At 44.3% G+C, this 27368-nt stretch overlaps 2 protein-coding genes across 2 annotated transcripts; one reads left to right on the forward strand and one right to left on the reverse strand.

The window, feature by feature from the left end:
• The first annotated feature begins 3774 nt into the window (after positions 1-3774).
• Positions 3775-19668, forward strand: LOC121574982 (bone morphogenetic protein 7-like). The gene is made up of 7 exons (XM_041887703.1): positions 3775-4345; positions 15404-15593; positions 17493-17641; positions 17800-18006; positions 18193-18269; positions 18470-18580; positions 18844-19668. The coding sequence occupies exons 1-7, from the start codon at positions 3946-3948 to the stop codon at positions 18991-18993; spliced, it is 1284 nt and encodes a 427-aa protein (XP_041743637.1). The 5' UTR covers positions 3775-3945; the 3' UTR covers positions 18994-19668.
• Positions 19669-20872: 1204 nt separating this feature from the next.
• On the reverse strand, positions 20873-27218 carry LOC121575856. The gene is made up of 3 exons (XM_041889147.2): positions 26957-27218; positions 22341-23609; positions 20873-22029 (listed from the first exon to the last, which is right to left on the reverse strand). Exons 2-3 carry the CDS (start codon positions 23430-23432, stop codon positions 21673-21675), a joined length of 1449 nt encoding a protein of 482 aa, XP_041745081.2. The 5' UTR covers positions 23433-23609; positions 26957-27218; the 3' UTR covers positions 20873-21672.
• Positions 27219-27368: the final 150 nt, after the last annotated feature.

The raw sequence follows: 27368 nt of genomic DNA on the forward strand, positions 1-27368 counted from the left end.
TTCTACAATGTAGAAAATGGTTTTAGAAAATAAAGAAAAACCCTTGAATGAGTAGGTGTCCAAACTTTTGACTGGTACTGTACATGTAGTTAGAGTTAAAGTGACTATGCATAGATAATAAACAGAGAGTAAAAGAGGGGGTGGGTGGGGTGGGGGGACAATGCAAATAGCCTGGGTAGTCATTTGATTAGCTGTTCAGGAGTCTTACGGCTTGGGGGTAGAAGCTGTTAAGAAGCCTTTTGGACCTAGACCTGGCACTCCGGTACTGCTTGCTGTGCAGTAGCAGAGAGAACAGTCTATGACTAGAGTGGCTGGAGTCTTTGACAATTTTTAGGGCCTTCCTTTGACACCGCCTGGTATAGAGGTCCTGGATGGCAGGAAGCTTGGCACCGGTGATGTACTGGGCTGTACGTGCTACCCTCTGTAGTGCCTTGCGGTCGAGCAGTTGCCATACCAGGGGTGATGCAACCAGTCAGGATGCTCTCGATGGTGCAGCTATATAACTTTTTGAGGATCTGAGGACTCATGCCAAATATTTTCTGTCTCCTGAGGGGGAATAGACTTTGTCATGCCCTCTTCACGATTGTCTTGGTGTGTTTGGACCATGATAGTTTGTTGGTGATGTGGACACCTGACCTTTTTTTGAGCATATCCAACTTTTTTATTAGGTAATTGTTGAGGAGGAAAGAAAGCTACTACTGTAGTCTAGGTTCACATGCCCAAGTACCACATTGATTCACAAGAGGGCAGCATGTGGCTGTGTATGTAACACAGATTCCATGAGTAGAATGCTGCAGATGCTGGAGTAAGAGTTTAGGGAATTTTGTTGTTCTCAACAGCTATAAAATATAAAACTTCCACAGCATCCTCTTCCCCAACATAAAGTGGTTGAATTATAACCCCAATGAAAACATCTCGATGTGTGATAGTTAGAACCCACTGGGCACAGACGTCAATTCAACGTCTATTTCACGTTAGTTCAACGTAATTTCATTGAAATTACATGGAAACAGCATTTGATTGAACCAGTGTGTGGCCAGTGGGAAGTTGTTTTGTAATTATAACTCAGAAACTATTGGCTTGCAAGCAATGATACCCAATGATAAGTTTTGTTTGTCATAGGGCAAGATATGAGGTTGGCAATGTGAAAACCATATTTTCCTTTAGATTAATCCAGTTTTGTGACTAAGGGATTATTTCCAACCTGAATCCATGAGACACAACTTCTGACTGGGACATGATTTTGACTGAGGCAGCTGGATGTGGGTAACAACTGGCTTTGTTCTTGGCATGAGGTCTCTCCACATACACTACACACGTACCTTTGCATAGTTATTTTTGCTATTTTGGGTGTGAAAGTATGTGCATGTGCATGTTACTTGAATAGAACTTCATTAGAGTAACACAATTTTTATAGCAGGGAGGTTATTTCAGTTTAGTGGCTCAAGGACTACAAATGAGGGTATTTCTTTCTCCGCTGAGGATTTTCAGAAGTTACGTACAGGCCCACTACATTCAAATCGATCTGCAGTCCCATCTATTAAAAACCTGAACAATAGAAAAAGGCTGTGTGTGTATGTGTTTGTGTGAATGGGTGTGTGAGTGTGGGTGTCTGTAGAACTATGTGCGTGCATTGTCGGTTGGGGTAATGCCATAGGTTCTCGGCCCCTCCCCACCCCCCTCCCACACCCCCTGGCTGTGGGGTACTTCGCACCTTGTCCTGTTATTCAGTGGCAACGTTAGCACCTCCCTTGTCATGTGTCTCCACAGTGCTGCTGTTGATCACTCACACACAGCAAGGGTGGACCCTGACTCATTGTTAAGGTTCAAAGGTGTCTACTGGCGTGAACGACGGATTAGGGGATTATCCCCCATTTACCTTTTGATTGACTACAGGGGAGTAATGGAAACACTCATGTGACAATGAGTAATGCAGAACGGGGCTGCTCAAGGCCCTAGAACAATACTATTGGAATTTGTGACTTATTGATGTCATAGGCTGAAAAGCATGCTCTTCAGACTGCTATTGTTGGAGGGATCTAAACTTTTCAGAGGGGTATTGAAGGAAAAAGAGATGTTGGTGGTCAGATCCCCATTTAACCGTAAAAAAAAAAAAGGATTTGTCACATGCGCCGAATATAACAGGTGTAGTAGACCGTACAGTGAAATGCTTACTTATAAGCCCTTAACCAACAATGCAGAGTAAGAAAATATTTACTAAATAAACTAAAGTAAAAAAAAGAAGTAACACTATTAATTAACAATAACGAGGCTATATACAGGGGGAACCGGTACCGAGTAAATGTACGGGTTAGTCAAGGTAATTGAGGTAATATGTACATATAGGTAGGGGTAAAGTGACTATGCATAGATAATAAACAGCGAGTAGCAGAGCAGCGTATAAAAAAGAAGGGGATCAGTGTTTAGTCCACTGTAGTGTTTGAGATGGTTTTGAGCTCAGGAGCAGAGCAGTAGGGAATCCTGGGATGGCCCCACAACAGGGGGGATGCCACTGGATGCCAGGCCTGAGGCCTCTTGCAGTAAAGGGAAAGGGGGGCACAGACCCAGCAGGAGTCAATGTGGTGCCAAGAAGTCATCAACCATCCCTAACTGTCACATTACATTTTAGTCATTTAGCAGATGCTCTTATCCAGAGCGACTTACAGTTAGGGAGTGCATACATTTTTTTTTTTTCATACTGGCCCCCCGTGGGAATCGAACCCACAACCCTGGCGTTGCAAACGCCATGCTCTACCAACTGAGCTACATCCCTGCTGGCCATTCCCTCCCCTACCCTGGACGACGCTGGGCCAATTGTGCGCCGCCCCATGGGTCTCCCGGTCACGGCCAGCTACGACAGAGCCTGGATACGAACCAGGATCTCTAGTGGCACAGCTAGCACTGCGATGCAGTGCCTTAGACCACTGTGCCACTCAGGAGATATGCTTCACTTGCTTTTCAAAATTATGCTGGAGTGGAATCTTTGACTCTGGATAGACCTATTGGAAACAGGTGCTTTCAGCTATTGTAACTTTTACTTATATTTGTGTCATTTTGTGTGTGTGGGTGTGTGTGAGTGCATAGGTGTGTGTGCCTGTGTGTTTATGCAGACCCTTACAAAAAAAGTTTGCATGTTTTGAAACTGCAGTTAAAGCGCAGTAACTGCAGTCGACTGTGGTATTTTGGATGCAGTAATTGCAGAATAACTGCAGTTATACTGCACTGTAACTGCAGTTACACTGCAAAATTACTGTAGTAAAAAAAAACAGTTATTTTGGAAGCAGTATTTGCAATATACTGCAGTTAGACTGCACTTTAACTGCAGTTATAATGCACTCTGACTGCAATCGTTTTTCGAAGGGGAGCTATAAGACAATGTAAATATTGTCTATATGAAAGGCTTAAATTAGATAAACCTGTGGTGATAATGATACACTGCTTGCACACCAGCCTGCAAGTTTACCAGGTGCACAATTTAGCAAACGACTGACTTCTTGTCTTAGTTAGGCGACTAGTCATAATTCCACCAGTTTATCAACTGTTGCACGTGTTATAATCATGTCCAAACAAAGGTTTGATAGGACAATAAAGGTTTTAAACGGTTATCGCGGGTAACTTTGTCCCCAACCATTATATTAGCAAGATAGAGGTGCAAAAATGTCGTCGTCCGCCGCCGCCGCCATAGGGAAATCCCATGCCAAAGCCCACCGACCCCTCCCCTCAAATACTGCAACTCAGTAAAGTCCGGTGGCAAGAGGGGGGGCTTGCCTGACATTGCGGTGCGCACCAAAGCTGATGATGCTTGGCTGATGTTTGATTCAGCTTTTAAGGTAGGCAATCAGGGTCGAAGCTCGCTCTCCAATGCATGTGGACTTGGGACAGTCATTTTAGATAGCATTTCTCAATCTTTGTATCAATCAATTAAATACACGCATTCATTTGAAAATGGTGACTTTATTGCATCGACGTGCGTCGGCGCTGCTGCTTGCGTGGGGTTATTGTATTTTGGCTGAGACAACTTTTTCTAACATCACTCTGGATAACGAGGTACACTCCAGCTTCATCCAGCGCCGTCTGAGGAGCCAGGAGCGCCGGGAGATGCAGCGGGAAATCCTCTCCATCCTGGGGCTGCCCCACCGGCCCCGACCGCACATCTACACCAAACAAAACGCAGCCCCGATGTTCATGCTGGATTTGTACAACGCTATTTCCACCGACAGACAACAGCCCGCAGGCTTTTCATATTATAAACCCGTCTTCACGACCCAGGGGCCCCGGATGGTGACCCAGCAAGACAGCATTTTCCTCAATGACGCGGATATGGTGATGAGCTTTGTCAATCTTGGTACGTCCTCCCTATCACCCTATCCAGAGACGTATCCATTAATTTCGATGTATATTACTTGATAAGTTATTGTTTAGCCTACATGATATAAAACAGCTCAAGCGATTGCTCACTTTATTTTTAAAAGCTAAACGTTTTTTATTTCACCTTTGCGCAAGCGATGACGCAGTCTTGACAGAAGCGCTCTTATCTTACAATACCTTCTTTAAATCGTTTTTTACTCAACACATCTCACATGAACATGACCTAAACACAAAAATTAAACAGCTGTTTGTTTAGGTTTACTCTGATTCATCTGACACTGCACTGTAATGCTAATACACTCCTTATGCTTACTTTGACTCATTCAGTGTCTCAATGTCTCATACACTTAGAAAAAAGGGTTCTCTGTCCGTCCCCATAGGATAACCATTTTTGGTTCCTGGTAGAACCCTCTGTGGAAAGGGTTTTACATGGAACCCAAAAGGTTCTACCTGTAACCAAACTACTATGGGGACAGCCAAATAACCAAATGCCTTCTACTCAGTGGAAAACCGTTTTCCATTTTAACAACACTTCCTACCATGGTTTCTCTTTGGACCTCTCTGGTCTGTAGGACTTTTAAAAATAATAATATATATTTCACCTTTATTTAACCAGGTAAGCCAGTTGAGAACAAGTTCTAATTTACAACTGGCCAAGATAAAGCAAAGCAGTGCGATAAAAACAACAACACAGAGTTACATATGGGGTAAAACAAAACATAAAGCCAAAAATACAACAGAAAATAGAAAATATATATACAGTGTGTGCAAATGTAGCAAGTTATGGAGGTAAGGCAATAAATAGGCCATAGTACAACATAATTACAATTAGTATTAACACTGGAATGATAGATGTGCAAGAGATGATGTGCAAATAGAGATATTGGGGTGCAAATGAGCAAAAATAAATAACACATATGGGGATGAGGTAGTTGGGTGGGATAATTACAGATGGGCTGTGTACAGGTGCAGTGATCGGTAAGGTGCTCTGACAACTGATGCTTAAAGTTAGTGAGGGAGATAAGTCTCCAGCTTCAGAGATTTTTGCAGTTCGTTCCAGTCATGGCGGCCAAAGGAGGTGTTGGCTTTGGGGATGACCAGTGAGATATACCTGCTGGAGCACATACTACGGGTGGGTGTTGCTATGGTGACCAATGAGCTAAAATAAGGCGGGGATTTGCCTAGCAGTGATTTATAGATGGCCTGGAGCCAGTGGGTTTGGCGACTAATATGTAGTGAGCGTACAGGTCACAGTGGTGGGTAGTATATGGTGCTTTGGTGACAAAACGGATGGCACTGTGATAGACTACATCCAATTTGCTGAGTAGAGTGTTGGAGGCTATTTTGTAAATGACATCGCCGAAGTCAAGGATCGGTAGGAAAGTCAGTTTTACGAGGGCATGTTTGGCAGCATGAGTGAAGGAGGCTTTGTTGCGAAATAGGAAGCCGATTCTGGATTTAACTTTGGATTGGAGATGCTTAGTGTGAGTCTGGAAGGAGAGTTTATAGTCTAACCAGACACCTAGGTATTTGTAGTTGTCCACATACTCTAGGTCAGAACCGTCGAGAGTAGTGATTCTAGTCGGGTGGGCGGGTGCCAGCAGTGTTCGATTGAAGAGCATGCATTTAGTTTTACTTATGTTTAAGAGCAGTTGGAGGCTACGGAAGGAGTGTTGTATGGCATTGAAGCTCGTTTGGAGGTTTGTTAACACAGTATCCAATGAAGGGCCAGATGTATACAAAACGTTGTCTGCGTAGAGGTGGATCTGAGAATCACCAGCAGCAAGAGCGACATCATTGAGATACACAGAGAAAAGAGTCGGCCCAAGAATTGAACCCTGTGGCACCCCCATAGAGACTGCCATAGGTCCAGACAACAGGCCCTCCGATTTGACACATGGAACTCTATCTGAGAAGTAGTTGGTGAACCAGGCGAGGCAGTCATTTGAGAAACCAAGGCTATTTAGTCTGCCAATAAGAATGCGGTGGTTGACAGAGTCGAAAGCCTTGGCCAGGTCAATGAAGACGGCTGCACAGTACTGTCTATTATCGATCGTGGTTATAATATCGTTTAGGACCTTGAGCGTGGCTGAGGTGCACCCATGACCAGCTCGGAAACCGGATTGCATAGCGGAGAAGGTATGGTGTGATTCGAAATGGTCGGTGATCTGTTTGTTAACTTGGCTTTCAAAAACTTTCGAAGGGCAGGATGGATATAGGTCTGTAACAGTTTGGCTCTAGAGTGTCACCCCCTTTGAAGAGGGGGATGACCGCGGCAGCTTTCCAATCTCTGGGGATCTCAGACGTTACGAAAGAGAGGTTGAACAGGATAGTAATAGGGGTTGCGACAATTCCGGCGGCTAATTTTAGAAAGAAAGGGTCCAGATTGTCTAGCCAAGATGATTTGTAGGGGTCCAGATTTTGCAGCTCTTTCAGAACATCAGCTGTCTGAATTTGTGTGAAGGAGAAGCGGGGGGGGCATGGGCAAGTTACAGCGGAGGGTGCAGAGCTGGTGGCCGGGGTAGTGGTAGCCAGGTGGAAAGCATGGCCAGCCGTAGCAAAATGCTTGTTGAAATTCTCGATTATTGTAGATTTATCGGTGGTGATAGTGTTTCCTAGCCTCAGTGCAGTGGGCAGCTGGGAGGAGGTGCTCTTATTCTCCATGGACTACTGACCAGGAGAGCAGAGGTCAGGCAAGGTGAAGGGTGGTTGTGTTTTATTGCTCAGACAGAGCACTGCTGAGGATCCAGTGATGCTCCCGTTAGGAGTCAGTCTCTCTGGCGTAACCTTGCCTTAAATCACAGGAGTTGACTGTAGAAAGCAGGCTTACTCCCAGTTTACCTGTTGGCATAAGTATTAAAGGGTGAAAGCTTTCTTCAATGCCTTTTTGTTGTTTGAAGGCACTTTGCAGAAATAGCTGTACTGTTGAACCGAGTGCATTAGCTAAGTTTTTGTGTGGTGAGTGAGGTTCCATTTGTGTGCAGCTTCTAAATGTGGAGGCTTTAAGGTAACGTTCACTTTAGATAGGACTGTTCAGCATTCTGAGTTGTAAATGTTATGACTACATGGCTGTATCTGATTTCACCTGAATCCCTTCAATGCTCTGGGAGACCGGCTTTAGCAAGGCTTTGTTTAGCATGATTTGTACAGGCATTTCAGTACCCTGGGGAGGGCAGGACAAATTAACAGGGAGATAAAGACTCAGGTACTGCATCTAAACTGGCTGTGTGTGTGGGCGTAAACCAGGGGGGAGTAAGGGGGGGGCTTCCTTGGACATTATTATGTTTATAAAAACCCAAATCCTGCTTTTGTTTCCTTTGGAAATCTCACCACGGGTCTGATATCACTATGGTGAAACAGCAGACAGTGTGGTGCCTGTGGCTCTCATCCGGATGGGGCTTTTCATCCAAAGTCAACCCATTCCCCTTCGTTGTCCTGCCTCGAGGCTTACAGGAGGGATACAGGTTGGGCTTCATGGCTTATTGTGTGTGTAAGGATCTCAATTTATCATCAGGAATAGATTTGGCACTTTTAACCTTCTATTCCCATTCATGTGTCTGTGTGAGTATGTATGTTTTATTTTTAATCCCAGCCCCCGTCCCCGCAGGAGGCCTTTTGCCTTTTGGTAGGCCATCATTGTAAATAAGAATTTGTTCTTAACTGACTTGCCTAGTTAAATAAAGGTTAAAAGTATGTGAGGCAGGGTGGAGTGACCGGGATAGAGAGAAGGGGAAGAAGTAAGTGCAGAGAAAAGAGAAAGAATGAGGATACAGGGTCCCCATTCCTCTCATGAACCCATGGCCCCTCTCTTCGTTTGATTGACAGTCTGTTTCCAGCTGTGGGTTCCACCATTTTGTAAAGAGCCAGTCCCGGTGGTCCCTGGAGTGATAGCTTAAAGGCAAACTGGATTAAGGCATTTCCCCTCGATAGACCACAGCTTCCAGTGAGGGAAAGGGAGCTACTCTACCCCCTCTCTCAATGTGCAGGTATTTAGGTGGCCAATGTTGACACATCTCAGAAATGATGGAATCAGTTCAGTTTTATTAGTCTTGCTTCCTTCATTTCCTAAACAAATTAATGGTGGGAAAAGCTTTTGGCTTCATATGCCCTGTTCTTGTGGGATGGTAGACAGAGATTTTTTCTTCTTCCCCTAAGTGAATTTAATCCATTGAAATGAAACTGCTGTATGGTATCCTTTTTTACTCATTTGTTTTGTGTATAAATATATACAATTTCCCCATATGCGCACACACACATACTGCACACACCCACATATACTTTTTTATTTATTTTCTTTGTTTATTATTACAACTTTTTTTAGGGGGTAGATCAGCTTTAATATTGCAGATAGATTATAACTTCCATCAATGTAATTGTCTGCATCACTTCCAATCCCCCATATATATATATATACAGTGGGGGGAAAAAGTATTTAGTCAGCCACCAATTGTGCAAGTTCTCCCACTTAAAAAGATGAGAGAGGCCTGTAATTTTCATCATAGGTACAAGTCAACTATGACAGAGACAAATTGAGATTTTTTTCTCTCCAGAAAATCACATTGTAGGATTTTTAATGAATTTATTTGCAAATTATGGTGGAAAATAAGTATTTGGTCACCTACAAACAAGCAAGATTTCTGGCTCTCACAGACCTGTAACTTCTTCTTTAAGAGGCTCCTCTGTCCTCCACTCGTTACCTGTATTAATGGCACCTGTTTGAACTTGTTATCAGTATAAAAGACACCTGTCCACAACCTCAAACAGTCACACTCCAAACTCCACTATGGCCAAGACCAAAGAGCTGTCAAAGGACACCAGAAACAAAATTGTAGACCTGCACCAGGCTGGGAAGACTGAATCTGCAATAGGTAAGCAGCTTGGTTTGAAGAAATCAACTGTGGGAGCAATTATTAGGAAATGGAAGACATAATCTCCCTCGATCTGGGGCTCCACGCAAGATCTCACCCCGTGGGGTCAAAATGATCACAAGAACGGTGAGCAAAAATCCCAGAACCACACGGGGGGACCTAGTAAATGACCTGCAGAGAGCTGGGACCAAAGTAACAAAGCCTACCATCAGTAACACACTACGCCGCCAGGGACTCAAATCCTGCAGTGCCAGACGTGTCCCCCTGCTTAAGCCAGTACATGTCCAGGCCCGTCTGAAGTTTGCTAGAGTGCATTTGGATGATCCAGAAGAGGATTGGGAGAATGTCATATGGTCAGATGAAACCAAAATAGAACTTTTTGGTAAAATCTCAACTCGTTGTGTTTGGAGGACAAAGAATGCTGAGTTGCATCCAAAGAACACCATACCTACTGTGAAGCATGGGGGTGGAAACATCATGCTTTGGGGCTGTTTTTCTGCAAAGGGACCAGGACGACTGATCTGTGTAAAGGAAAGAATGAATGGGGCCATGTATCGTGAGATTTTGAGTGAAAACCTCCTTCCATCAGCAAGGGCATTGAAGATGAAACGTGGCTGGGTCTTTCAGCATGACAAGGATCCCAAACACACCACCCGGGCAACGAAGGAGTGGCTTCGTAAGAAGCATTTCAAGGTCCTGGAGTGGCCAAGCCAGTCTCCAGATTTTTCAACCCCATAGAAAATCTTTGGAGGGAGTTGAAAGTCCGTGTTGCCCAGCGACAGCCCCAAAACATCACTACTCTAGAGGAGATCTGCATGGAGGAATGGGCCAAAATACCAGCAACAGTGTGTGAAAACCTTGTGAAGACTTACAGAAAACGTTTGACCTGTGTCATTGCCAACAAAGGGTATATAACAAAGTATTGAGAAACTTTTGTTATTGACCAAATACTTATTTTCCACCATAATTTGCAAATACATTCATAAAAAATCCTACACTGTGATTTTCTGGATTTTTTTCTCTCATTTTGTCTGTCATAGTTGACGTGTACCTATGATGAAAATTACAGGCCTCTCTCATCTTTTTAAGTGGGAGAACTTGCACAATTGGTGGCTGACTAAATACTTCCCCCCCCCACTGAATATATATATACAGTGGAGAGAACAAGTATTTGATACACTGCCGATATTGCAGGTTTTCCTACTTACAAAGCATGTAGAGGTCTGTAATTTTTATCATAGGTACACTTCAACTGTGAGAGACGGAATCTAAAACCACAAATCCAGAAAATCACATTGTATGATTTTTAAGTAATTAATTTGCATTTTATTGCATGCCATAAGTATTTGATCACCTACCAACCAGTAAGAATTCCGGCTCTCACAGACCTGTTAGTTTTTCTTTAAGAAGCCCTCCTGTTCTCCACTCATTACCTGTATTAACTGCACCTGTTTGAACTCGTTACCTGTATAAAAGACACCTGTCCACACACTCAATCAAACAGACTCCAACCTCTCCACAATGGCAAAGACCAGAGAGCTGTGTAAGGACATCAGGGATACAATTGTAGACCTGCACAAGGCAGGGATGGGCTACAGGACAATAGGCAAGCAGCTTGGTGAGAAGGCAACAACTGTTGGCGCAATTATTAGAAAATGGAAGAAGTTCAAGATGACGGTCAATCACCCTCGGTCTGGGGCTCCATGCAAGATCTCACCTCGTGGGGCATCAATGATCATGAGGAAGGTGAGGGATCAGTCCAGAACTACACGGCAGGACCTGGTCAATGACCTGAAGAGAGCTGGGACCACAGTCTCAAAGAAAACCATTAGTAACACACTACGCCGTCATGGATTAAAATCCTGCAGCGCACGCAAGGTCCCCCTGCTCAAGCCAGCGCATGTCCAGGCCCGTCTGAAGTTTGCCAATGACCATCTGGATGATCCAGAGGAGGAATGGGAGAAGGTCATGTGGTCTGATGAGACAAAAATAGAGCTTTTTGGTCTAAACTCCACTCGAAGTGTTTGGAGGAAGAAGAAGGATGAGTACAACCCCAAGAACACCATCCCAACCGTGTAGCATGGAGGTGGAAACATCATTCTTTGGGGATGCTTTTCTGCAAAGGGGACAGGACGACTGCACCATATTGAGAGGAGGATGGATGGGGCCATGTATCGCGAGATCTTGGCCAACAACTCCTTCCCTCAGTAAGAGCATTGAAGATGGGTCGTGGCTGGGTCTTCCAGCATGACAACGACCCGAAACACACAGTCAGGGCAACTAAGGAGTGGCTCCGTAAGAAGCATCTCAAGGTCCTGGAGTGGCCTAGCCAGTCTCCAGACCTGAACCCAATAGAAAATCTTTGGAGGGAGCTGAAAGTCCGTATTGCCCAGCGACAGCCCCGAAACCTGAAGGATCTGGAGGTCTGTATGGAGGAGTGGGCCAAAATCCCTGCTGCAGTGTGTGCAAACCTGGTCAAGACCTACAGGAAACGTATGATCTCTGTAATTGCAAACAAAGGTTTCTGTACCAAATATTAAGTTCTGCTTTTCTGATGTATCAAATACTTATGTCATGCAATAAAATGCAAATTAATTACTTAAAAATCATACAATGTGATTTTCTGGATTTTTGTTTTAGATGCCGTCTCTCACAGTTGAAGTGTACCTATGATAAAAATTACAGACCACTACATGCTTTGTAAGTAGGAAAACCTGCAAAATCGGCAGTGTATCAAATACTTGTTCTCCCCACTGTATATATATGTACATTTACATCATTTAGCAGACGCTCTTATCCAGAGCGACTTACAAATTGGTGCATTCAACTTATGATAGCCAGTGGGACAACCACCTTTTTTTCCTCCTTTTTTTATGGGGGTGGGGGAAGAAGGATTACTTTATACTATTCCAGGTATTCCTTAAAGAGGTAGGGTTTCAAGTGTCTCCGGAAGGTGGTTAGTGACTCCGCTGTCCTGGTGTCGTGGGTGAGCTTGTTCCACCATTGGGGTGCCAGAGCAGCGAATAGCTTTGACTGGGCTGAGCGGGAACTGTGCTTTGTAGAGGTAGGGGAGCTAGCAGGCCAGAGGTGGATGAACGTAGTGCCCTCGTTTGGGTGTAGGGTCTGATCAGAGCCTGAAGGTAAGGAGGTGCCGTTCCCCTCACAGCTCCGTAGGCAAGCACCATGGTCTTGTAGTAGATGCAAGCCTCAACTGGAAGCCAGTGGAGTGTGCGGAGGAGCGGGATGACATGAGAGAACTTGGGAAGGTTGAACACCAGACGGGCTACAGCGTTCTGGATAAGTTGTAGGGGTTTAATGGCATAGGCAGGGAGCCCAGCCAACAGCGAGTTGCAGTAATCCAGATGGGAGATGACAAGTGCCTGGATTAGGACCTGTGCCGCTTTCTGTGTAAGGTAGGGTCGTACTCTGCAAATGTTGTAGAGCATGAACCTGCAGGATCGGGTCACCGCTTTGATGTTAGCGGAGAACGACAGGGTGTTGTCCAGGGTCACGCCAAGGTTCTTTGCACTCTGGGAGGAGGACACAATGGAGTTGTCAATCGTGATGGCGAGATAATGGAGCGGGCAGACCTTTCCCGGGAGGAAGAGCAGCTCTGTCTTGCCGAGGTTCAGCTTGAGGTGGTGAGCCGACATCCACACTGATATGTCTGCCAGACATGCAGAGATGCGATTCACCACCTGGTTATCAGAAGGGGGAAAGGAGAAAATTAATTGTGTGTCGTCTGCGTAGCAATGATAGGAGAGACATACATACATATAAATACATACATATATATATATATATACATATCCTAGACTCAGGACTGTTAGAATCCTCAACCACCATCCAGTCTGTCCACTATCAATATGTACAGTATTCATTTCATGTCCATGACTATGCAGCACATCTGACTATACAGCTGCAGTTTGACCTCACACATCTGTAGCTTGCCTGCACATCTGTGTCGTTATAATAGAGTTATAGCCATACTGAGTGCAGAGCTCAGGTCTGACTTTACACTGCTGTAGCATTCTGACTATAGCCTGACTGCATGGTTCCTGGTTGGACGTAGTTGACCTGCATTCCTGCACTGCTAGTGCTTCTTGTTGGGACTCTGCCATAGGCAGACACAGATGTCTCTGGGATGTTCTTGCTTCCATGAGAACACACCTGCAGCATTTGGGAATAGGAGACAGGCTTATCGGTCATCTGTCACGTTGCTCCATGTGAAATGAAGAAGATGGTGCTGTATGGTCAAAGTTTGCCTTGTAACAGTTTTGTGAACCCAACAGGCTAAATTGAAAGCTGACTGTCACAGTAATCTGATTTGGGGGGAAATAAGCGGCTCATACTAAAAATTGTTTTCTTTTAAAGATTGTTTTCTTTTTTCCAAAGAGGCGGTTTCAACTGAAATGCCAAGGTGTAAGGTTTGTTTAACAAAGCCTGTTTTAGTGAATAAAATAATCTGATCCCAGAAATAGGGTCTTGGAACATAAGCCACTGAATGTTGTCATACTTCAATATAGACATTTGTAATGGAGCCTAAGACAGGGTAGTTGGAGAGGTTAATGTAGAATGTGCCTTTAGGCAGCTAATAAAAAATAACATGTTTTAATGTCACATACACCACCGGATAGGTGCAGTGAAATGGGTTGTTTTAGAAATCTGATTTAAGCAAGTGTTTTTCATTAGGCATTTTCATTGTGTTCCAGCTTACTTTATTTTATACCAAGTAGATATTCTAGGTTTTAGTTTTGCCTCTGATGTAGGATATTCATAAACTTCACCCATATCTTTTGATTGGCAGCTGAAAATTATAAATTATAAATAAACAAACATAGGCTATCGATTGTGCCACGCCAGCGCCGTACGTTGAACCCTGTGTCATGAGCTAAGAAAAGTGTTGAAATGCCTCACAGAGAGAAGTTTGCATATCTGAGGGCTGATCTCTGGAGCTAATGGTCCCTAATGTAAACACACCAAGACCTTACGAGCAATTATTGCCTTCATAAAAACGCCCTGGTTTCTTTCCAACGTTTAACAAATGACTAGCAGGGTTCAGAATGCTCTTCTTTACAGTGTGTGTGTGGTTAAAAGTAGTTTTCTGGGCTTTAAGGCGTTGGGTGCATGTGTGCTGCATTACGTTTTGTGTGTGTGTGTGTATGTGTTATTCGGTCCTGAAACAATACCAAGGCACCAGTGAGACAGACGTATGATGTCATGGGGGCTGCTAGTGGGCAGGATGTGTTTAAGATGGGTAATCATCGCTCCACTCTGCACACCTCCAGTGTGGGAAGTCCCCCGTTGCTCCGGAGACTTCCACCAAGCTTTCCAAGGACAAACACATTGGGTAACGCTGTAAAAACACAGCGCTGGAAACCTCCAGGAAATCTTTGGCTCTGCCCCACCACCATTATTGTGGAAACTCTGAGAGTGGCTCAGCTGTTTCAGGGCAGGGTGGGACACCGTGGATCTCAGTGGTGGCCCTGCAAAAGGCTCATTTTAACTGTTTGGACTCCATTTTTACATCAGGCCTAGCCTACTCTCAGAAAACCCATTCACATAAATGCTCTATTATCACCCCCCCCCCCCCCAGAGTATAGTACCTAATGTATAGTGGTTAAATGTATTCTCCTATAGTGAAGTGGATTATGGATAACATATTGAGGATTATGACATTTATGATCATAGTGTTTCTGCATAGTGTTGGCTGCTGTGGTTTTCCGGGCTGTGCTTTAACGGGGCTTTTCTTGTGGTCAGCACATGTGTGTAATTTAAACATGGAGCCAAATTGAGCCTTGAGTGTGGTTTCTCTTAACCCCCCTCATGGAAGCAGGAGTTTCCTATTTTTGACACAGTGCTTCTGAGATGTGGGCGAAGCAATGTGAATCAGAAGACTTTGATTCAGCAACAGTTTTGGCAGAATTAAGCCACCACCTGGCTGCTGATCTGAGTGTATTCACAGCAGAGTGTGTTGGTACACATACATCCCCACTGTTTCAAAAGACCAGGGGATATGGGGAGAAAAGGGATGTGCCTTTAACTCTCCAGGGTCAGTGTTAGTTGTGCAGCTCATAATGGGTGAGGTTAGCTGTTGGAAAAAGCTGATCCGGGATCAGTTGGTATGGGTAGTGAGTAACCCCTTTTCTCCCCCATCCTCTCTCTAGTTGAGCTGGATCAGGACGTCCTGTCTTCTCGGCACAACAGGGAATTCCGCTTTGACTTGTCCCGGATCCCAGAGGGAGAAGCTGTCTCCACTGCAGAGTTCAGAATCTACAAGGACTACATCAGAGAACACTATGAGAACGAGACCTTCCATGTGAGTGTGTACCAGGTGCTACAGGAGCTCCCTGACAGGTGACGCCTCTTCCATTCATCTTTGTGTGTGTGGCCTTATAAAACTGTAAACTACTCCCTAAAACTGCAGAGACCCACCTTGACCATATAGAACACCCTGTCAAACACCACCCTCACTCCCCACACCTCCATCATTCACTTAATCTCCCTTCTCTAATACCTAGCAACCCCCCTCCCTCCACCCAACCTCTCTCTTCTTGGCCACACTACACGTTTTGATTGTAGTGAACAATAGTTTGATTTGTCCACCTAGGAAAAACACCTCCTCCCTCCAACACACATACACACACACACACAGCTTGTCCTGCTAGGTGACATCAGAGCCCAGTCATGTGTAGGCATGGCCTGTCCCACAGCGGTGACAGTGAGGCTATGTCGGTGCTAAGAACAACACCATTGTCATTCAGAGACACACATGCCTTCCATACAGACAACAAGGAGGCAAGACAAAGAGACAGTCTGAGTTGTGGGCCTGGGGGCCTGAAACTCAATCTGTAAATAAATCCATTGTCTGTGAGGTCTGCCCCAGAGCTGTGATATCTGCTTCAATCAGTCTGGGAATTTTCATCTGTGATAAAGATAGCTCTTTTAATAATGGCTATCGGTGGGGTTAGATCGACACTGCATGTCATCTCTTGTTTTGGATTTACTGTATCCTGGGTTCTCTCTGGGTGGCTAATCTCTACTGTCTCTGCTATTTATTGGAATACGTATCGGCTATCTAGATCAACTTTTATATACAGTTGAAGTCGGAAGTTTACATACACCTTAGCCAAATACATTTAAAATCAGTTTTTCACAATTCCTGACATTTAATACTAGCAAACATTCCTTGTCTTAGGTCAGTTAGGATCACCACTTTATTTTAAGAATGTGAAATGTCAGAATAACAGTAGAGAGAATGATTTATTTCAGCTTTTATTTCTTTAATCACATTCCCAGTGGGTCAGAAGTTTACATACACTCAATTAGTATTTGGTAGCATTGCCTTTAAATTGTTTAACTTGGGTCAAACGTTTCGGGTAGGCTTCCACAAGCTTCCCACAATAAGTTGGGTGAATTTTGGCCCATTCCTCCAGACAGAGCTGGTGTAACTGAGTCAGGTTTGAAGGCCTCCTTGCTCGCACACGCTTTTTCAGTTCTGCCCACAAATGTTCTATAAGATTGAGGTCAGGGCTTTGTGATGGCCACTCCAATACCTTGACATTGTTTTCCTTAAGCCATTTTGCCACAACGTTGGAAGTATGCTTGGGGTCATTGTCCATTTGGAAGACCCATTTGCGACCAAGCTTTAACTTCCTGACTGATGTCTTGAGATGTTGCTTCAATATATCCACATAATTTTCCTTCCTCATGATGCCATCTATTTTGTGAAGTGCACCAGTCCCTCCTGCAGCAAAGCACCCCCACAGCATGATGCTGCCACCTCCGTGCTTCACGGTTGGGATGGTGTCCTTCGGCTTGCAAGCCTTCTCCTTTTTCCTCCAAACATAACGATGGTCATTATGGCCAAACAGTTCTATTTTCACTGGAATTGTGATACAGTGAATTATAAGTTAAATAATCTCTCTGTAAACAATTGTTGGAAAAATTACTTGAGTCATGCACAAAGTAGATGTCCTAACCGACTTGCCAAAACTATAGTTTGTTAACAAGAAATGTGTGGAGTGGTTGAAAAACGAGTTTTAATGACTGCACTACATAGCAGCATCACAAACTGCCACTGAGGAGACTGGTTTGAAATTCAATGTGAAGTGTCAACGCTATACGTTTATCCAGATTTGAGGCAACTGATGTTAGAATTTAGAATAACACACTTCCTAGGTCTGTAACTCTTTGTTGTGTATCTGAGACTGTATGTGCTGTGTATCTAATGTTAGTAGTCAATCTGCCCCTCAGTGAGGAGGATCTGCTCCTGCTGGACACGCGGGTGGTGTGGGCTATAGAGGAAGGCTGGCTGGTGTTTGACATTACAGGCACCAGTAACCAGTGGGTGGTGAACCTGGACCAGAACCTGGGCCTGCTGCTGGCTCTGGAGAGCATGGACGGTGAGTCACTATCATAGAGTTATAAGAGTACTGTATGGCCGCTGGTCCAACAGAGATAGATCTCTAGGGCTGGTACACCAACCACATAACATTGAATTGAAAAATACCAATATGTACCCTGGACTGACATGTGCATGTCTTTCTGTCTCCCTCTACAGGCCAGAGTGTGAACCCCAGGCTAGTGGGGCTGGTGGGGGGCAGTGGGCCACAGGACAAGCAGCCCTTCATGGTGGCCTTCTTTAAGGCAACCGAGGTTCGCCTCCGCAGCATCCGCTCTGCCCACGGCCACAAGGGGCGCAACCCCAACCGCTCTAAAAACCCCAAGAATGCCCAGGACGCACTGAAGGTTGCTGAGGCTGCAGCAGGTACACAAATTACCCACTTGGAGGAGAATAAGTCAGTCAACATTTTATAAACTTGCAAACTTCATATTCAGTCTATGAATAATATTTAACAAGGAACACCTCTATTATACAGTGTTTAAGTGACAGTGATCACAGTTGATTGTGTTGATTAATCTGTATGTTGTTAATTTACCCCTTTGTCTTCAGAGAACCTCAGCACAGACCCGAAACAGGGCTGTAAGAAGCATGAGCTGTATGTCAGCTTCAGAGATCTGGGATGGCAGGTACAGTAATATGATGACTCCTATCACACAGGTCCTGATAGCTCTGTTCTGTACTGTAATGATCAGAGCACATCCTCCTCTTTCTCTATTCACCCACTTAGATATGAGTTTGACTTCAATAGATTCAATATGACATTATCTCCATCTCACATTTGTTGGATATTGTTATGAGTCATTTCTTTTTTCAATTGTCCCCTCAGGACTGGATCATTGCACCCGAGGGCTATGCAGCGTACTACTGCCAGGGCGAATGCGCCTTTCCCCTCAACTCCTACATGAACGCCACCAATCATGCCATTGTGCAGACTCTGGTAAGAATATTTATAGTTTTCATATTATCATATACATTTCTGAGGGGGTTGAATATGGCATTTTCTCAGGGTTTCACTGTAGGGTCTCTAACTTTAAATTGTACATTACTTTCAGAAAAAAAAAAAAAATCAAAACACTCTTTGATGTCCTGCATCCTGTAAAGAAAACGGCTAAAATATCAACGCACGTTTCCCCCCACTCTTGAATCTTTCTGATTGTGCATGATTTCCCTAATAACGGTGCTCTATTCTATCCCCCCCAGGTCCACTTCATAAACCCAGAGACAGTGCCCAAACCCTGCTGTGCCCCCACCCAGCTCCACGGCATCTCAGTCCTCTACTTTGACGACAGCTCCAATGTCATTCTGAAGAAGTACCGGAACATGGTGGTCAGAGCCTGCGGCTGTCACTGACCGCCATCAGACTTCCTCTTCTCAGGATACACTGGGGCTAGTGGAGGAAGATGAGGAAGAGGAGGAAATGGGGATTATGCAGGAAAACTCATTTATTGCCTGATCTATAGGGACCTGCTGCTTCAGGACTGGCAGGAAGACCAACTGCCTGTATTATTGGCTGCAAACTGACAAGTACTAGCAATATTGCCCTAGCAGTAGAGACATACTGCCCTAGCCCAACTGCAAAGAAGATCTTTGGCATCTGGATGGTCTCCACTACATGGTGCATTAAAGGTAGGGACAAGGCTGCTCGTCTAGAGACTGCAGAATAAGTCCCAGTCAGTACCATGGATGAATGAAACATCACAGACACTGAACTGTCATCCATTTATTTTTAAGCTAATTTTACTTAAGTGAACAAAGAAAGGAAAGTATTTATGAATACTTAAAGATAGCCCCCTGGACAGAGGCATGAGACTCAAATGAAATGCTAAAGATGCTCAAAAACGGAGCAAAATTGAGAATTGAGCAATTGCTTGTTTATCCATGAGTAGACATTTTAAGATGTGTCTTTGAACAAGATAAATCATGTTTGGACTTGAGTTCTGCTGTGTGCACTCAGCGCCTCTGTGTAAAACGATTGCTGAATACATTTTTTGCATCTGATAGCATTAAACGGTCTCTAAAAACGTGTTTACTTTGACATGTTTCTTTTTTTATAGCATAGTTCATTTTTTCAACAAACAGCTGGGTCTACTTAGATTTTGATGAGAACAAAATGGCTGTCTGTTTCTCCTTTGAACAGCATGTAGGTGATGGTGTATTTTGCGGAGCGGAGGTCAGGTGTAAGACATCTGGCTGTCTGTGTGCAGATTCAGAGGCTGCTGCTGTGAGGGATGGCAGAGCTGACGGTTAATACGAGACTGTGTGGGATTGATAGAGCATGCCCTGTTGGGTTGAGTTTCCTGGAGGAGGTGGCACAGACATATATCACCAAGCTCTGCACAGCACAAGAGAGGCATGTGGTCCCAGAGATGCCAATGGTTTTGCCCACAAGAGACAGAGAGAACTCTGAACTATCACTCTGTTTCAGCTTCCCTTTGATGTCCTTCCAGACCTGCAGGTGGGTGATCAAGGCCTTATTTTCTGCAAAAACTAAATGTCAGATTACAGCAACAAAATGCACAGAAACTCTCATAGACATAGCAGGTGCAATACATTTATATCACTTGGCCAGAAAAGCATTTTCTCACACACTGACAACCAAAACATGGTAACTGAAAACGTTGATGGTTTATGTATAATCTATCATAGGCTCTATAAGCATATGTATATAAATATTGTAAACATCAGCTGGTGAGGTAAAGCATAGTAAATGTAGCCTACTTTAGGGCTCTATTCAATCTGTATCGCTGAAGCGTTACAGATTGCGTGCTAGAAATGTCATACCCCCAAGACATGCTAACCATTTTTTTAAATGTAGAAGTGTTTAGAAAAATATTATATTCTTATTTACAATAAAAGTTACTCCAAAATGACACAAAACATTATTTACCATTCATGTCTATTGGGCACAAAATAATCTGAAACACAACCAAAACAAACAGCAAATGCATTCAACAAATGTGTAGAGTCACAAGCTTGATGTAGTCATTGTGTGCTATGAATATAGGACCAAATACTTAACTTTTTACTACTTTAGTACACATACTTTATAAGTGAATTTGTCCCCTAAAATGGGGGGACTATGTACAAAAAGCACTGTAATTTCTTAACGGTTCACCCGATATGGATGAAAATACCCTCAAATTAAAGCTGACAGTCTGCACTTCAACCTCATAGTCATTGTATCATTTCAAATCCAAAGTGCTGGAATACAGAGACAAAAAAAATGTCACTGTCTTAATACATTTGGAGCTCACTGTATGCAGCATTTACTGTGAATGCAGTCTCTGCTAACGCGGAACATTGCCTTTAAATTTTTATCACGCTGTAACGCTGAATTTCTGCCATACGGATTGAATAGAGCCCTTCAACATGTTTTATTTCTTAATCAACACAAATATTTCAATTAGAATTTCAGAACATAAATGATTGTCAAACCGTTGCAAGAGTTGAGGTAAAAGGACAGCCCGGACCCCAATGAAGGGCACCTAGTGCATAATGTAATGCCAACAACTGTCAACTATACAACACACAGGGAGCCATTCACACTCACTGGGGCATACTTCAACATTCACTGTTCTACATACAGAAATCAGTTCTGTCAATTAAAGTGGCTAATATAGAGGTAGCAGAGAATAACATGTATTTCCCCTGAATGATCTTATTGATAAAATTAGGAATGTTAATGTTTTCAAGTTTTAATAATATTGGGTGACACCTTTAAAATTGCATTTCTAGAGTTGGCTAAAGGTAATATATTCTGCATGATATATTCTCTCTCACATCCCTGATAATCCATAGCTTTCAGACCAATACCGGCAATGGTCCTCTGCTTAGTATCCAGAATCCTGAGAGTCAAATCTATATTTCTTTCCTCCTTGATCATAATTCATCTTTATATAAAACAGACAAGCGGAAACGAGCCAAAGACAGCCACGAAGACAGGGATGGAAAGAGTGTGAGGTTGAGATAAAGAAAAGAAAACTAAAGTTAGGCTTTGCTGGCTCCCTTTCCATATGGTAGCGGTGTTTATCAGTACGGGCAGTTGGTGCCTGGGCCACGCAGCTCAGGGGCTGACCAACGCCTCTTCCGTGCTGGGTCCAGCCCCCCTCTCTGCCCTGCTGTTGGCCTATCTGGAGCAGGGGGAAGGGGAGCCTGGGGGCAGGAAGTTTGCAGGGGCTTAGGCCCTCTAGCTGGGGTGCCAGGACCCTGGGGTTGGGTGGGTGGGGGTACGGAGGGTGATGTGGGTATGAGAGCCAAGCAGACGTCACCCACACTAAGCTGGTGGCAGCGGAGGCCACAAAGACGGGCTGTTCTCTGGGGACAGCAGGAGGACCAGCCACGCCCGCGCACAAAGAATGGGTACTCCACATACACATCCAGGAACTCCTGTGGGAAGAAATACTGTTAGTCACAGTGCAGTACCTCTGTTTGTCTACTAAAGTGGTGTTAGTGTTCTGCAATTGATGTGTGCATAGTGTCGTAATGAGGGATACTGTAGGAATGATTTTCATTTGCATTTAGAGTTACTCCTCAAGAAGTATACTATTTGCAAATATGTATGATATCTTGTATATTTAATTCCATGTTATAAATTATGGAAATGTCAGTAGACAAACACACAATGACAAAAAACACATTGACCCTGTTATGAGCTTATGTGATGTAATGATGTAGTATGTAGATCAGGCCCAGCTCACCTGAGAGTGTTCCTCCTGTAGGAGGATGAGGAGGCGGGAGAGGGAGGGGGCTGTGGAGAGGGAAATGTGCTGCACAGTGCAGCAGCTCAGACGCAGCTCTGGACAAGCCTCCGCGCCGATTAGGAAGTCTTCTGTCTGCAAATCCTCCACCCTCCTCAGCCGCCCGTCTTTGAGCTCGATTAGAGAGCCTGCCGCAAAGTGAGAGAGCAACCAGGGCAGCTGGTCAGAAGAGGGGGAAGGGTAGGAAGAGTGATGGGAGGAGAGAGGTGGAGACACTCCTACTTTTTCTGTTACTCCCATGTTCCAATATTTCTCTGTTGATTGATCAATAAGTGATGGTCTTATGGGAGATTGTGCCTCAAACTCCAAAGGACTTTGCCCTGAAGCATGGTACTTGGAGGCTGTGGAGAGGTGTGTGTAGACCAGTTCAGGGTGGTGGTGTAGGTCCCTGTAGGCAGTAGGAGATAGAGCAGTGTTCAGGGGGGCAGAACCTGTCCCTGAGCTGGGTCGTGGCTTGTGGCCCCCCTGTTTCCTTCTTCTCATATACGGGCCCCTCTGTCTGCTTTGCTGTGCGGTGTGTGGACTTAACTTCTCTCTCACTTTTTTATTAAGGTGCCATCTGTACCGGGCTTCCACCCCACTGGGCTCCTCTGTAGGCTGGGCCATGTGTCTGCAGATAGAGGGGTGTTGTGGGTATTCTGAGGGGTGCGTGGAGGGGTGATGGGGAATGTAGGGAACATCCCACCCTGAGGGCCCTGCAGCCCAATCTCTGTAATAGTGCTCCCTCCACTCAGCCCAGCCATAGCTATCCCTGACAGGAGAGGGGAGAAAGGAGTTGACTCTGGTGGTGGAGGCTGTGGTGGGGGACTGGGTCCAGGGCTGGTATAGCGGGGGAACAGATGCAGGTGTAGGTGGGAGCAGGTCTGAGTAAGATGCATTGTAGGGCTTGACTTCATTATGGCTCTTGTAGGGGAAGGGGACCTTGAATGTGACAGCAGAAGGCTGCTCTGAGAGGCCTGGTCTGGGGTCCCTCTTCTTGGGCGGGAGACTCTCTCTGCCTAGGCCTGTCTCTGGGGATGGTGTGGTGCTCATTGGTTCACCCAGCCGTCACATATACTGACACTTTTGTTCCCTGGCCTACAGGTTGTTGTGGAGAGGTTAAGTCACATAGGCCTCCTGTGAAAGAGGCAGGCTAAGGGATCCCGTCACTCTCTGGTGAAGCATCACTGACAGAGAGGTCAAAGGTGGTTTGAGTCTCAATGCTCCAGTCTGAAAAAAGACAGGAAGGTGTTTGTTTGACATAGATGATAATTTAACCCTCATCCTTATGTCAAAAGCACAAGAGGAAGGTACACCAAGATCATTTTGTACATTTCATAGCCTTATATTACAGGCTTTTCAGCTTCAAGTAATGTGACTTTTGATGATGCATTTCACAAACCATACTTCACTACGTACTCTCACGATGCCCTCTCTCTCTCATATCCCTCTTTCTCTCTCTATCTTTAACATCTGCTCCATAAGTGATAGACAGAACCTTTCTCTGCCAGTTATCCCTTTCTCTCTTAGACCCCTGTGGAGTTACAGATGGTGACTATGCCCTTGAAATCTCATCACTAATTTCTCCATCGCCTCCAAATTAGAGCCTTTCAAACCCCAGACTGCTGCATTGTGATTGACAGCTGAAGTCTGGCTCACTAGAACACTAAACTTTAACCAGATCTACTTCGGAAGAAGTTACTATGGTAACACAGTATAGTACTGTACATGTGCATACTGTGGGAAAAGGGGAGATGAGGGGAGGTGTTGCACAGGGGTGCTGTGCTGTGCTTTCCAACACTAACGACAAATATAATTTTCATGAAAACATGGGATGTCATTGATTTGAACATCAACAGGAGTTATTCATGTTGCTGTAGCTAACCTACTATGCAGCACAGCAACAAAATGCATAATGTATTCATGTGAATCTGAGCAAAATACATGCAGATAAAACTGTTATACTTCTCAATATTATATGCACTCTAAAATTACCTTATATAGAAATGTAGCTTAACCTTGCATTTCCTCTATATGGCCCATATCATAAAGATATTTCACAATGCACACGCTTGCCAGTAGTTTACCTATTCAAATCTACATGCTCTTTATTGAAATGATTTGACCGAGAGCCTGAAGGGAAGTTACAGAGCAAGACTTTACGGTGCAATCTTATGCAAAGCTAAAGCCAAGGCCTGAATGGTGTCATCACACCACCGCAGAGCAGTCACCAGCTCCCTTGATTGCTGAATGATGCTCTTTCACTCTGACTGACAGACGTGTCTCACAAGTATGAGGTATAGCTTGGATCACACCTTCCATTGTGTGTACAGACTAGATGACCTCATAAGACCGGGACAGAATACACCTTCAAATGGAGAAACATTCCTAACACAGAGGGCTGGACTGACAGAGGCCAATCATTGGGCAAAAACTCACAGCAGCAGACTGGTAGTATGGCCTACGAAGGATATCAATTCACCTCACCTTGCTGTGCATGTCAAACTACAACTATGTACAGTGGGGAAAAAAAGTATTTAGTCAGCCACCAATTGTGCAAGTTCTCCCACTTAAAAAGATGAGAGAGGCCTGTAATTTTCATCATAGGTACACGTCAACTATGACAGACAAATTGAGATTTTTTTTCTCCAGAAAATCACATTGTAGGATTTTTAATGAATTTATTTGCAAATTATGGTGGAAAATAAGTATTTGGTCACCTACAAACAAGCAAGATTTCTGGCTCTCACAGACCTGTAACTTCTTCTTTAAGAGGCTCCTCTGTCCTCCACTCGTTACCTGTATTAATGGCACCTGTTTGAACTTGTTATCAGTATAAAAGACACCTGTCCACAACCTCAAACAGTCACACTCCAAACTCCACTATGGCCAAGACCAAAGAGCTGTCAAAGGACACCAGAAACAAAATTGTAGACCTGCACCAGGCTGGGAAGACTGAATCTGCAATAGTTAAGCAGCTTGGTTTGAATAAATCAACTGTGGGAGCAATTATTAGGAAATGGAAGACATACAAGACCACTGATAATCTCCCTCGATCTGGGGCTCCACGCAAGATCTCACCCCGTGGGGTCAAAATGATCGCAAGAACGGTGAGCAAAAATCAGAGAACCACACGGGGGGACCTAGTGAATGACCTGCAGAGAGCTGGGACCAAAGTAACAAAGCCTACCATCAGTAACACACTACGCCGCCAGGGACTCAAATCCTGCAGTGCTAGACGTGTCTCCCTGCTTAAGGCAGTACATGTCCAGGCCCGTCTGAAGTTTGCTAGAGTGCATTTGGATGATCCAGAAGAGGATTGGGAGAATGTCATATGGTCAGATGAAACCAAAATATAACTTTTTGGTAAAATCTCAACTCGTCGTGTTTGGAGGACAAAGAATGCTGAGTTGCATCCAAAGAACACCATAACTACTGTGAAGCATGGGGGTGGAAACATCATGCTTTGGGGCTGTTTTTCTGCAAAGGGACCAGGACGACTGATCCGTTAAAGGAAAGAATGAATGGGGCCATGTATCGTGAGATTTTGAGTGAAAACCTCCTTCCATCAGCAAGGGCATTGAAGATGAAACGTGGCTGGGTCTTTCAGCATGACAATGATCCCAAACACACTGCCCGGGCAACGAAGGAGTGGCTTCGTAAGAAGCATTTCAAGGTCCTGGAGTGGCCTAGCCAGTCTCCAGATCTCAACCCCATAGAAAATCTTTGGAGGGAGTTGAAAGTCCGTGTTGCCCAGTGACAGCCCCAAAACATCACTGCTCTAGAGGAGATCTGCATGGAGGAATGGGCCAAAATACCAGCAACAGTGTGTGAAAACCTTGTGAAGACTTACAGAAAACGTTTGACCTGTGTCATTGCCAACAATTGGTATATAACAAAGTATTGAGAAACTTTTGTTATTGACCAAATACTTATTTTCCACCATAATTTGCAAATAAATTCATTAAAAATCCTACAATGTGATTTTCTGGAGAAAAAAATTCTCATTTTGTCTGTCATAGTTGACGTGTACCTATGATGAAAATTATAGGCCTCTCTCATCTTTTTAAGTGGGAGAACTTGCACAATTGATGGCTGACTAAATACTTTTTTGCCCCACTGTACATGCAATCTTCATACAGTGTGTGTAGGTGTGCTGTTGTATGTACTCAATTGTGTTACTTTTAGTGGAATAGTAATTGCTGTAAAAGTCCTGAAACATACTTTTATTTTGGTATCATTATCTATGTGCAGAGATCTTTTTCTCAAGCAACACATTTCCAAGTTACAAATTACACCCCACAATATAACTGGTCATATCACATTATGTAAGTTCTGACTGATGTGAAACCTAATGATCTAGATGGGTTAGATGCATTTTATCACTGATGCAATATTATTGCTATTGAGTTTTTACCACTTGGTGTAAATGTAACACCTCAACCGTAACATCAAATAAATTCCATACATATCTTGACCACAAGGGAGATGTATACAGGCAATGAATACCTTCCTCCCACACACTTACACACATATTATCACATTCACCAGATACATCTGAACACTTGACGCCTTACCTCTCTCTTCTGGTGAAGGTGTGAGTCTTTAGTACAGCATGCTGCAGAGTGAATGAGAACATCCAGACAGCCTCACTATGTCTATCAGACAGACGCACTCTCTCTTTTTCCTCCCACTCTCTTTTACACCCCCACTATCTCTAGCCCTCTCGACATATCTAACAGATTTGCTGTGCCCTCTCCTTCCCTCCTTCCCTCACTTCCTCTTTGTTTCTCTGTCTCTTTCTCTGTTTCTAGCTCAGTCTTGACTCCTTCTCCCTTCCTTTTTCTTTCCTTTTCACAACCCTCTCTCTCTCTCCCTTCTCTCTGGTTTCTGACTATCTCTCTTCCCGTCCCATTTCTCTCCCCGTCCCTCTCTCTCCTTCCCTCTCTCTCCTTCCCTCTCTCTGGGTGTATAATTAGACATGAGACC

This window comes from Coregonus clupeaformis, chromosome 10, assembly GCF_020615455.1.
Source record: "Coregonus clupeaformis isolate EN_2021a chromosome 10, ASM2061545v1, whole genome shotgun sequence".
Classification (NCBI taxonomy): domain Eukaryota; kingdom Metazoa; phylum Chordata; class Actinopteri; order Salmoniformes; family Salmonidae; genus Coregonus; species Coregonus clupeaformis.

What these genes read in the sequence shown, in the direction of transcription:
- LOC121575856 (XM_041889147.2), bottom strand. Translation starts at nt 23,432, where the DNA reads ATGAGCACCACACCATCCCCAGAGACAGGCCTAGGCAGAGAGAGTCTC. An exon ending in TACAGGAGGAACACTCTCAG is followed by an intron (nt 22,030 to 22,340) that starts GTGAGCTGGGCC and finishes TTCTTCCCACAG; the next exon opens with GAGTTCCTGGATGTGTATGT.
- LOC121574982 (XM_041887703.1), top strand. Translation starts at nt 3,946, where the DNA reads ATGGTGACTTTATTGCATCGACGTGCGTCGGCGCTGCTGCTTGCGTGG. An exon ending in GATGAGCTTTGTCAATCTTG is followed by an intron (nt 4,346 to 15,403) that starts GTACGTCCTCCC and finishes TCCTCTCTCTAG; the next exon opens with TTGAGCTGGATCAGGACGTC. An exon ending in TCAGAGATCTGGGATGGCAG is followed by an intron (nt 18,270 to 18,469) that starts GTACAGTAATAT and finishes TTGTCCCCTCAG; the next exon opens with GACTGGATCATTGCACCCGA.